The 11,764-nt window shown below is 49.2% G+C and overlaps 4 protein-coding genes across 4 annotated transcripts; 3 read left to right on the forward strand and 1 right to left on the reverse strand.

Moving 5' to 3' along the window:
* Nucleotides 1-1,107: 1,107 nt before the first annotated feature.
* BKA67DRAFT_560618 (uncharacterized protein) lies at nucleotides 1,108-1,802 on the forward strand. Its single transcript, XM_046102471.1, has one exon. The coding sequence runs from the start codon at nucleotides 1,398-1,400 to the stop codon at nucleotides 1,611-1,613; it is 216 nt and encodes a 71-aa protein (XP_045959681.1). The 5' UTR covers nucleotides 1,108-1,397; the 3' UTR covers nucleotides 1,614-1,802.
* Nucleotides 1,803-2,231: 429 nt separating this feature from the next.
* Nucleotides 2,232-3,969, forward strand: BKA67DRAFT_657360 (60S ribosomal protein L44; the record flags this gene model as incomplete). Its single annotated transcript, XM_046107100.1, has 3 exons — nucleotides 2,232-2,351; nucleotides 2,545-2,788; nucleotides 3,365-3,969. 3 exons carry the CDS (start codon nucleotides 2,232-2,234, stop codon nucleotides 3,967-3,969), a joined length of 969 nt encoding a protein of 322 aa, XP_045959682.1.
* Nucleotides 3,970-4,692: 723 nt separating this feature from the next.
* On the reverse strand, nucleotides 4,693-5,476 carry BKA67DRAFT_534345 (zinc-binding ribosomal protein; the record flags this gene model as incomplete). The annotated part of the gene is made up of 4 exons (XM_046099853.1): nucleotides 4,693-4,732; nucleotides 4,787-4,971; nucleotides 5,070-5,162; nucleotides 5,474-5,476. 4 exons carry the CDS (start codon nucleotides 5,474-5,476, stop codon nucleotides 4,693-4,695), a joined length of 321 nt encoding a protein of 106 aa, XP_045959683.1.
* Nucleotides 5,477-6,718: 1,242 nt separating this feature from the next.
* Nucleotides 6,719-9,293, forward strand: BKA67DRAFT_560629 (major facilitator superfamily domain-containing protein). The gene is made up of 4 exons (XM_046102472.1): nucleotides 6,719-7,670; nucleotides 7,727-7,869; nucleotides 7,932-8,048; nucleotides 8,115-9,293. The coding sequence occupies exons 1-4, from the start codon at nucleotides 7,218-7,220 to the stop codon at nucleotides 9,085-9,087; spliced, it is 1,686 nt and encodes a 561-aa protein (XP_045959684.1). The 5' UTR covers nucleotides 6,719-7,217; the 3' UTR covers nucleotides 9,088-9,293.
* The last annotated feature ends 2,471 nt before the right edge of the window (nucleotides 9,294-11,764 follow it).

The following is an 11,764-nucleotide window of genomic DNA, read 5'->3' on the forward strand; positions in this document are numbered from 1 at the left end:
TGACGTGCGGAAACTTGATTCGAGACGCGATCTCCAAGTCAAACGTGGAGCTTGGGGCAAAGTTGCCTATCCAAAAGCTGATAAAGCAAAACCCAAAACAAATGCAGTACGCCTTTCCCGCCTTGAACCCAAGGTGCGTGAGAGGCAGATCCCAAATGCAGTATTGCAAAATCGAAGCTGCTTTCTGTTGTGATGAGTGCGAGGAGCAGTGAGATAGTTGGGTGGCCAACCTTGTGTTTTGTGAGGAAAGAGTTGGAAAGCATGGACCGTGAGGGCTAGGGTTGGCCAGTAATCCAGTGAAGTGTTGTCTCCAGAGCAGCCTTTTACGCAACCTGCGTAACTTGGGTATCTGCGTAAATACCAAGCATAAACGGGATGGTCCTATGTGCGTAATTATCAAGCATAAACGGGGTGGCCATCCCAGTTGTGGGCCTTCCATGCGCAGGTGGCCTCAAAACAAGACAACCCTGATAGCATATCCCAAGCACTGCAATCAGTTGTACCTGTAAAGACACAAGGTATTAACTCCACTGCGATCATCCAAGACAACGAACCGGGGAGCATCAGCCGGCAATGTGCAATACGACAGTGCTGCTGGCATGCAAGCACGTGCATATTCGGATTCTCTTTGACGCTGTTTGTCCTAGTATATCAAGCCGCGCTTTTGGACAATGCCATGGCGTGATATAAGGCTGTCTCCTATTCGTTACACTCTGTGCACACACGAGACACAACCTCGCCTCAGTTGTGGCTTTGCTGGCCGCAGCAGTTGCTCGCTATTGCATGACACAAAGTGCGTATACGTGATCACGATTGTCTTCGAGTCAGATGGTCCTATCAGAATGCAAGCCTCAAGCTCGTGATTCCTCACTTGAGTCTCCATGAGAGATGCTGTTGCAGGGTGGGCCGGGAAACTATAGGACGTCTGACAGTAGCATGAGAAGATGCAGCCGCCTTCTCATGCCAGAAATTACAAGCTTTCCAAAGAAAGGGTCGAGATTCGCAGACGTCCTCTCACCCCGTCATTGACGAAAGCGGACAAGAACTATCTTGCTGCTCCTCCTACATTTGATTCCATTGAAGAGCTTCTTCATGGAATCGCGCTGTGTCTGGCGCCAAGCCCCATGTGGTAATTGGTAGTGGTGGGGTTTGCGACTTATGCCATATGCCATATGCCAATGTGCCATGGCCTCCATCAAGTGATTGATAGACACATCCTGATTATGCAGATACGGCGCACTGCTCCACTGACGCAAGTGCCTCTCGCAGATGTTGTATACAGGTAGCATGTTGCATTCACTCCTGCTTCCTGAGCTGGCTCAAGATTGGCTTCCTGTTGCAGGGCACATGAACTCAACCGCGTTGGGCATGGTCGTGCAGGTGTATGTATCCTTGAGATGAGAGCGTATCTTGCATTCTGTCGCTACTGGTTAATATTCAGCATACGTTTTGTCAAAGGTTGTGAAGCCATGCGTATGGGAAGACGTGGACGTCTGGCATGGCTTTGTTGCCCACAACGGAGCCACCGAATCAATCGTGCCATGGTTAATGACCGATGGACGAAGATATTCGGTAGTGAGCAAGATGTCCTAGGATGTTGTGAACATGCTTGACGCAGCCGCTGAAGACGAGGACGTAGAGCTGCTCTGGGAGTATTCGGTGTCAAAAGATGGTTTTCGTTGTGCTGCGCGTTTGAAGGACGCGCTGCTTCATGCCGCTAGGCCAGACGCCAGATGCTAGCGTATGATCTTGACTAGCGTGTATGAGCCTCTGGATCTAACCGTCTTCGCCTATTCCTCGGCTGATTATAAGCTTGATCTGTGTTCCTTCCCCCAACGCACACTGTACTGTGTAAGTATCAGAGCTTATACTGGTTGATGCCCTTTCCCAAATGTATTTCCAACGTATGCCATATTGGTCCTCCGGTCGAAATTGATATCGAGGTATATGCCGATGCGGTTTCCGATGGGAACCTTTGGAGGTCGTTCGACTTGCATACACTATTGGGAGGAGCTGATGGGGCTAAGAATGCCGGTGAGCCAATTGCAACCAGAGTGGCTTTGCTTAGGTGGACAACATGTTCTCGACCACTCCTTGATACGAGTTCTTCGGTTGTGACACTTGTTGTCCACAACTGGAAATCTCGACTTTCCCAATACACCAGTTGACAGGCACCTTCTTGCACTATATTCCTCGAGGTTTTGTGGACGGACTGCCCAAGAAACGCTGCAATGAGCTCAGTTTTGGAATCCACGGATCTCAAGAACAAGCTCGAGGATCTTTCAGGGGTTGTCATTAAACCTGGTGAAAATCCCTACAACGCTCTGATAGAGGCTTGTGGTAATGATCCTGTAAGTCAGTCCTTCCAACTGGCTGCGGTATTGTCAGTTAAGCTCCTTGAATTTGTGTTCAAAAGAGCATCATTGCCGAGGATTCGAGCAATGCTGTTGAGGCAACAGGGTTGGCATGACTGCAAAGTATCGCAGCCTGAGTCATCACGCGAGGAAATGGGCAGAAGCGGCAGGAGTGCTAACGCTGCGACAGGCTCAAATACAAGCGCTCTACGCGGCGCATCGTGTAAAGCGAAATGCTCAGCAGAGGGAGAAGTTCGTCTCGCCGGACTTCAGAGAGCTCATCATAGACCCGTACCTTCTAAGACTCGAGAATCCGGAGATCGAGCCAGGTTTCAAGGACCAGAGAAATTGCATGACCTTTTGGGGTCGGCCTCCGATCCACGTACTGGAACTTGCTGACAAGCTTCAACAAAAACTCAAGGCTTGCGCTCCTAGTAAGTGTCGATGCTCCTTTTTCTGAACATGATGTATGGGAGCGGCGAATGTTACGCGCAAGTGCGGTGTTGGCTGGCAAGTTGTCTGGCCCCCCTCACATGAGAGAAGCGGTATTGATATCACGAGCGGTGTGTTGCTGCTGCTATTCTGGAATAGAGCAGGATGACCCATGAGACCGTGGAAGCTCTCCCCGACCCTCGTCTTTACGGGAACCGGGATGAATGGTTTGGAAAAAAGCTCTTATGGATCGACGAACCCGTGTCCACGTAGGAAGAGCGCTGCTTGTGTTTTAAAGTAACAAGAGCGGTTTCAATCTGAATCAAATCATGGCTGCTGGGTTCTTGGCTTGCGTATCTAAGTATGCTGACTATGCCCTGGATTTGTTCGACAAGAACACCTGAGATGAAGAGTATGGGGGGTCAGTGTTGTGTCCTCAAGTCAAGGAGTTCATGCTCTTCCTACGCGCTTTTCTATCAGCGAGAAGGGAAAGGGACAAGTGCCGGGGGCTGTTCCCATGGGAGTTTCGTTTCTTGGCTGGGGAAAGTTTAAACGAGAAAGGGCTAACAACAATTTAGGTATCTGGTTGATGCCATTACACCGCATGCACATCACGACACTCGAAATAACGTTTTCCAAGACACCAGAGGAGGTTCATTCTATCAAGAAGGTTTTAGAGCCCGCTGTTCCAACGGTAGCGAACTACACACTCCGCCACCGTGCTCGCTTGGTGAAGCCGCTCATTTCTTATGACTTGTCTGCATTCGCTATGTCGTTCCTTCCAGCCAGCAATGAGCCTAATATCTCACCGCCACCGACAGCACTTGAGACCGGCGAAGTTGAGGAAGGGGATCAATACTCCTATCATCATCTCAGGCGAGATGTGTGGGACCTAGCTAAGAAGGCTGGAATCACGGTCGATTCTCGATATATTGTACCTAGTGCTCATATAACCCTTGGGCGGTACCTTACAGATGAGGAGCACGCCACTCCTGAGCAAAGGAAGAAATGGGTTGACACAATCGACGAGATCAATCAGTGGCTGGAGAAGGAAGTTTGGAACCAAGATGGCGCTGACTTGATTGGTGAGTGGCTCGTGGGCCAAGAGAAGGGCCTCGATGTCAGAGTTGGAACCTTGTGGTATGGAGGTGGGCGATCCGTGCTTACTGGCGAAGGCTTTTGATGAACCATTGGAAGTAGCCGCGTCTCTGTCCTCTATGTTGCATATTGCTGTTGGCGTTGACTTAAAAGACAGACATTAGACTAGATCTCCGTACGAATGCAAAAGTCCCAGACCATCTAAGAGATTTAATTTCGAAATCTAAATGAATAGTAAGTTCGAAATGCCAGGCTGCATAGAAAGTGCTGCTTTCTTGGCATGATGTTATTTATAAGTAAAAACAGTCATATTGCATGAATACGCGCATGTTGCCTCGAATTTGGAGCAATGGTGGGCCTATCCACAATTCAACTTCTTCTGTTCAGTCATCTACTCAGTCAGATTTGCGTTGTCATTCTTCAAGAAACTTGATGTCGTGTGGATGATAGGCATTGATACCTCAGTTCTTAAAAGAGTACAATACATTTGCCAACATGTAGGAAAAGTGTAACTCTCATCATCGCTCCTCGCGGGCGAATCCTCTGCGCATCCAGGAACCGATGATGTGCACCTGAAAGATCACCAAGAAGGCCTATCATTTTCATTCGCATCGCTGGGAAGGGGCGTTTGATGTCTCATCAGCAAAGACTCATATGGTTTTATTTTTAACCTATGTCTTGCTACACCCGGCTCCGTAGCCGAAGATCAAGACTCCTGTCGCCAGTGTGCCCGTTCATGAGAAACCACCCTGATGCCATGTACCGTAAATGTGAAGAAGCGTGAGAGACCAAGTACCATAGACAACATTTAGAAAACAAGAGCAGCACCCTTTGTCTTCTTGTCACCACTATTTGAGGGTTAGCCAATGATTTTCCCGATTGAATTGCAGTCAAAAACATACCCAAGCTCGAAGTGCTTGCAACGCTTCAGGGCCAGCTGCATCTTGGTCTTGCAAGAAACGCACTCCAATCTCAGCACAACCTTCTTTGTGGTCTTGGCCTTCTTGTGGAAGACAGGCTTGGTCTGACCACCGTAACCGGACTGCTTGCGGTCGTATCTGCGCTTTCCCTGGGCGAAAAGCGAGGCCTATTGCTGTTGAGTTAGAATCGAACCGCGTGAAGATCGGGTTGCCGCAGCGGAATGGCGGGGTGGCAGCTCGAGAGAGCTCTTCGCTTTGTACTGACCTTGCCAGCCTTGTACTGAGTGACCTTGTGCTGGGTGTGCTTGCGGCACTCCTTGCCCTTGCAGTAGGTCTTACGGGTCTTGGGAATGTTGACCTATATTTGAAGACTGGAGTTAGCCCTCTGCTATTTGTTGGAGCTTCTATGGTCCGCCCAATCCCATCCATCCCTGAACCACGAGGTTGTCTGTAGTCGAGTAGCTGGGTTTCGAGGCGCAAACAGTCGACGCGGCGTCGCATGTACAGAGAAGTTTGGCGTGGTGATAGCTGACTGAGTATTCGCGGTCCGATAAAGGTCGTGCTTTTCGCAATCGTCATGTCTCTCTCCGCGCTCCTTTTCTCAGAGCACCAACATGCCCAAATCATGTCCCGCCTCTTTCCCCATCTGCAGAATCAATATCAACGTACCATTTTGACAGCTTGTACCGGGTTGCTGCTGGGTGTTTGTTGGTGGTCGGGTCGTTGGGTGTTGATGAGGATTTTCGAAGGTCTGTTCAAAGTCCCGCTCAAATTTGGGATTTCGGGTTTGGCTGTGTGGCAGCTAGGGCTTCGGAGCAAAGTAAGGTGCGCCTTCCAAAAATTGCTGCTAAACAGCACAGACCACTTGTATCAGCCACAGCGCCACAGCTGCACGGTACAGCACACCCCCGCCTGGAACTACTAAGTAAGCTTCCATACACAACCTAGTCATTTATTACGGTGCCATGGCGTCTATCATAACCAAATGCGTTAACCTAGTCTAGAGCAAGACATCTAACCTAAGGTGAGGTTAATGAATCTCAATCAGCTGTGGTTGTAGCTTGCTGCTTGCCTTTTGAGCAACTCAATCGACTGTTGCAACCTTGCACATCGACTTCGAGAGTCGAGGCCATTCACTCTTGAGGTTCAATAGGATCCATGACAGCCCGTTTCAAGCCGCTGTTCATCCCACACACGAAGTGGATTTTCCACACTGGATGGGCGAACAGGTGCAACTGAGCTATGATTGCGATATTCAAAATGCTGCAGATGTGACATCTCCCCTCCGCGCTGCCAACGCCATCCATGTAGTAAGGCTGGCTTTGCTTTGATTGCCACTTTTGAAGTCCACTTGGTTCATGGATTGCCGTAACGCGGAGCAGCCTCCCTGCGATGATAAAACTTTTTCTGAGCATATCCGCCCATACCACTGAAACATCTCGATGCCGATTCATTCGCCGCAGACCGGCTGCGTATCTGCCATGCTTGACTTACCACTGTCACACTCAGATTGTCTATAGGGATGGATGCTTGCATATCCAATGCAGCAAAAGAGGAAGTGCGCGACCCCACAACTCCGCAATCCGGAAAAGGCACGAGGTGCACCTGAGTTATTGAGCTGAGTTGCAGCTTTTCCGTGATGACTACTCCGCCATGACTGGATACTTCTCGGGCGCCTGCCGCATCGCTTCCGGGCTCGGACTTGTGTTAATTTGTAAAATCGGCGTCTTGCCCGTTAAGGGAGCTCGCGGGAATCGCTCGGGAATAAAATGTGACTGATAAGTCTTGGCTTGGGAGACACGTCTGGCTTTGGCATTGTTTTGAGGGTGTTTACGACGCAATAGCAGCTACTCGCAGCGAGGGTCTGTATCTGTTGAATGCATAATATCATGTTCAAGGGAAGGTGTTCTGCTACGGCCAGAGTAGGTCAAATGTCGCTTCACCCAGAATTCTGCTCTCAAGGCCTCGGACATTTGCCAATGCTATGGCCTAGCATGATCGAGTTGTCCTAAGATCTTTGCCTTATCAAGGCAAGGTCGGCTACACACTAACGACCGATGCTCGGCCAAGCATTTCTTTCCTGTGGAGTTCCGGGGAACCAACCGAAGCCGTTCAGGCTCGCAGGAAATCAATGTCGTCCATTCCGGTTTTCTGTTGTTGTGACTTTTCTCTTTGATTTTCTTGACTCATCACTTCTGTTGCCATTGCATTGACGTCGCAAAGTGTTTCGGTGCTCTTCGAGATCGGACAATTGAGCAGACTGAAAATTCTATCCATATTCTGGAAGATCATTCTTGTTCTCCTAATCTTGTTGTTGGAAAGGTTATCCGCAGACCCATTGCCACATTAAATGTGATGTTATTGTTATGAAATCTATCTACTCAATTGAAAATAACTATTATCTCAAAACCTGATGTCAGCAACCAAGGATGAGGGCAGTCAACGTGCTGGGAGCGACCGCTCTCAGACCATCCGGGAAGGCAGTGTAGTGTCCTCACATGACGGCACGGAAGATTCTTCCAGTCACGAACGCATCGATGTTAATGACTTGGAAAGGTATTCAACACATCAGTCCATGGGACCAGATGCACCGATAGAGACACAGAGCTCCGTGGTAGAAATTCCAGATGAGGTGTACGACAGGTTGCCAGCCCACCGGAAAAGAATCGTTGTCGCTCTTATGTCGTTTTGCTCCTTTTTGGCTCCTATTTCCAGTACCTCGGTTCTCGCCGCTAGTCCTGAAGTCGCCAAGGAATATGGAACGACGGGGTCTATCATCAATGTGTCCAATGCGATGTACATGTTGGTGATGGGTCTATCACCGATGATATGGGGAGCGTTGAGTCAGGTTTATGGCAGACGATGGGTAAGTATCAGCTCAGGGGAAATCGGGGGCAGCTTACATGCTAACACGCCGTGCAGGTTACCATCGTGACGGCCGTAGCGTTTCTTGCCTGCTCGATCGGCACAGCTCTCGCGCCTAATCTGGCAGCCTTCTTTGTGTTTCGTATTCTCAGTGCCTTTGAAGGAACATCATTCATTCTTGTCGGCTCAGCCGTGATAGCGTGTGTACTCAACTTCCCGAAGTTATTCTCTGACTTTGGAGTTATGTTAACGTTATATGCAGTGACATGTATCGCCCGACTGAGCGTGCTACGGCCCTTGGCTGGTTCCTGTCCGGTACCCTTATTGGTCCTGCTTTTGGGCCTTTCATCGGTGGCATTATCGTCACATATACCACTTGGTGAGCATTTTATAACGCATTACCGAGTGGCCAGACTATTTGCAGGAGCACTAATATCCGTCACAGGCGAGTGATATTTTGGCTGCAGACAGGCTTGGCAGCCATAGCCGCTGTGGGCACCTTCTTCCTTCTGCCTGAGACTATCTACCACAAGCGCATCGACGATCTGGTCGGCTTCTCTGGCAGCGAGAAGGCGAAGACCCTCTGTTCAATGATCAACCCATGGCGCGTGATCCGACTCTATGAGTATCCTAACCTCCTGCTTGCAGGTCTCGCCAGCTCCGCCCTCCTCTGGAACATGTACAGCATTCTCGCTGCTATTCGCTACGTGCTTAACCCGCGCTTCGACCTCACTACACCACTCCAAGGTGGCCTGTTCTATCTTGCCCCAGGTGTGGGCTATCTACTCGGCACCTTCTTTGGCGGCCGCTACGCCGACATGGTTGTCAAGAAATACATCAAGAAGCGCGGCGTCCGCATTCCCGAAGACCGACTGTGGTCATCGCTTCCTTTCATGGGGTTTATCGCTGTTTGCATGTTGATCTACGGCTGGACGATCGAGTACGACAAGGGCGGGATCCCGCTCGCCGTCGTGATCTTGTTCTTGCAAGGTTTCGCACAGTTGTTCTGCTTCCCGAGTCTGAACACGTACTGCCTGGACGTCATGCCGGGCCGCTCGGGCGAGGTCATCGCGGGAAACTATGTCATGCGATACCTATTCGCCTGCGCATCAACAGGCGCTGTGTTGCCGGCTATCAATACCATGGGTGTAGGATGGTTTAGCACGATCTCGAGTCTATTCATGGCTGTTGGGTGCATATGCATCGTGGCGACCATATTGTGGGGCCGCAAGTGGAGGGAGAGTATTGATGGTAAGAAGAAGGCCACAAGGCTGAGGGAGAAGGAGGCAGCGAGGCAGCAGCTGGAGACGGAGATTGCTAGGGTTGGAGCTGGGAGCGTGCAGGAGGCGCAAGCAGAGACGAAGGCAGCATGGCAGTTGGTTGCGCCCGAGTCACGGGCTAGAAAGATTGAAGTTTGAAGGGATCATGGAAGCGCTTAGACTTCTGTCACAGAGGCAAGCCGTGCAATGGAAAGCTAAATCCAGACAGAGTGCAGTGAGCAACCACGTCGATACCTTGAAGATAACTTAAAAACTTGTGGATAGAAACTAAATCACTGACGTCCTGAGTCTGTTGCTCGACGGTGCAGAAGCCTTAGTAGATTATCTTGAACACTAACAATGAGAATGCTTTTGAGGCTTCAATGAAGAATGCTGCAGCTTATTAGCCCTTATCGTGTAAGGACAGTATCCTACACTAATTCCTATGAAAACAGTAATAGAAAGGCTCCGTCGGCTAATAGGGGTTGTAGGAGTAAAGGCTAGAATTTAAGGTAATAAGGATGACGTTCGAAGAGGTTGAAGGATGCATCTTCAATTTTGCAACGAGTCAGGAATAGTATTTTTGATCGAGGGTTCTTCATTAAGCATGTATCTTGCAATAACTAAGTTAACAACAGTACTACTGTAAGCCTACTATCCAAGGTTTAAACACGTGCCATGAGAAGCAGTAACATAGATGCGTTCCAGAGCACTTCACTCGTACGGTTCAGCTGAAAGCCTGAGTATATCCGGTAGTAGCGTTTGGCTGTGCAGGGAACATAGTGGTTCAATGTTTCAAAACTCCCATTGGAGGGCAATCTTTGCGAGATTCATAATAGTTAAGTGCTGCCCGTTCCAAAGGCTGACGAAGCACAGAACAAATGCCAAATTCACTAAAGAGGCATAACTTCAAATTGAAGACGATTGTAATATTTTCTCGTATGCCGAATTAATTGCCTCTGGTGTCGTGCGACGAGTTTTAGCGACGTAGGTATTCATATCATGTAGACATACGTAGTTAGACCTGCTTGACAACGACGAATTGTAAATCTAGAACATTGCAAACAAGCAATGCCTAGTCAGACAACAAGGCAATGTGCAACGATTGACGTTGTAGAAGTAGCGTTTGGTCGCGGCTTGGTGTACCGCTGGCAGATTTGACAAATCGGCTTTGCGAAACGATCAAGCTATTCTTTTGAAACGAGAGCCGTTCGGTTATACATGCGGGTGGCGCTTGGCCAGCCGCTACGTGCATTGTCTCACCATGGCGAGCCGCATTGCTGTGACCCATGATCAGACGAGATCGACGTACTGAATGTACACATAGCCTCAAAACAACCATTGATCTACACATTTAAGGGCAAGCATGCTTTTGGGATGAATTGATTGCAAAACTACACGGCCCTGATGGCCAGCATGCATTGTGGTTGACGGACTGGGTCATACGTCATGATCGGCTGTCTTGGCCCCGGCATTGATGAATGAATAAGATTGAGTTGAGGATCACTAAGCGAAAGTAAGTGAGGGCAAGGTTATGGATTCACTCGAAATGGAGCCGCTTAGAACTGCTTGCGGTGGAAATTTGTTCGTGGTAGCCCGGTCTATACTATCATTTCAGTCCATTGTGCTATAGTGCTTGCGACACTACGGATAAGCTCAGTTAGGTTGACCTAGCCGAACGCTTTCATCTGCATTCGGCGTGAACGCGATATGGCCGATGCCACCTGGGCCATTGTGCCAGCTGATGCAGTCTTTCAGCGGTGAGTCGTGGCCTGGCATATCGCGGTGTATTCCAAACGGAATGGCAATCATGACGATGTAGTAAAGCAGTCCTGATAGATTGTAGAGCCATTAGGCCAAAAGTTAAATGTATGCGCGGGATGTCAAGACAAATACAGTTAAGGGTTCTTGACAGGTCTGGTATTGTCAGAACTTTAGCTCAGCACAAATAAGGGCTCGTATATAATAGGGAGTAGCAGGCTAGGGGCGGCTAGACCTAGCTGACACGAGATGCAGTGATAGAAGCCTATTTGAGTAGCCGCATGTTCAGATCTTGTGATGTGCGAGCTATAGCGTATATTGTTTTGCATTAGTGATGATAGGGTTTCAGCAAGCAGGCAATAATTCTTGCTACTACTGTTCCCAGAATATCAGCTTGAGCCGACTGGGCTGCCCTGCGGATAGTGGCCCGCAATATAAGCCTGTCGTGAATGGGTGACGCGACAATAAGTGACAATAAAGCTTGTAGCCTACGACGATGCTCCTTTTGAATGTTCATTCTTGTTGTTGTCTCGGCCAGACTGGTGTCTCGGGACATTAAACCCGGCTGCTTTTGCACTGTTGTGCGACTGTTTCTTTGTGGCAGATGCCCGTAAATCATGCCGAGGGCTTCAGTGCCCATTACGAAGATGGTAGTACCCATCATGCCTCGGGCTACAACATAAGTTTGAATAGTCATACACAGAATGTTGAACTAAAACTAGAACTAGCTCCATACTGCACGCCTGCACTATGGATAGTCTGACGGTCTGTTGATTCGAGGCGGACGATGTACAAAGGATGAAATGGAGCACAGCGTCTGTCAAAAAAGCTTGCTAGCTGGATGTGGATGCAATGAGAATGGTGTTGCTTGGATATGAGAATGGTGCGATCAGGGTGGCAAGCCTGGCTGACGAAGCGTGTCGCGACTTTCCAGGATACTTTCAAAGCTTACAAGGGCCCAGGACTGATCGGATAATGAACGAGGTGACACGATGACGACGATACTCCTCCTTCACTTGAATCTTGGCCCTCGTCCGGTCTTGGGCACGAAGCCCCTCGGGAAATAAAAAAGATT

Source organism: Truncatella angustata (genome assembly GCF_020726525.1).
Source record: "Truncatella angustata strain MPI-SDFR-AT-0073 chromosome Unknown BKA67scaffold_3, whole genome shotgun sequence".
NCBI classification, from domain to species: domain Eukaryota; kingdom Fungi; phylum Ascomycota; class Sordariomycetes; order Amphisphaeriales; family Sporocadaceae; genus Truncatella; species Truncatella angustata.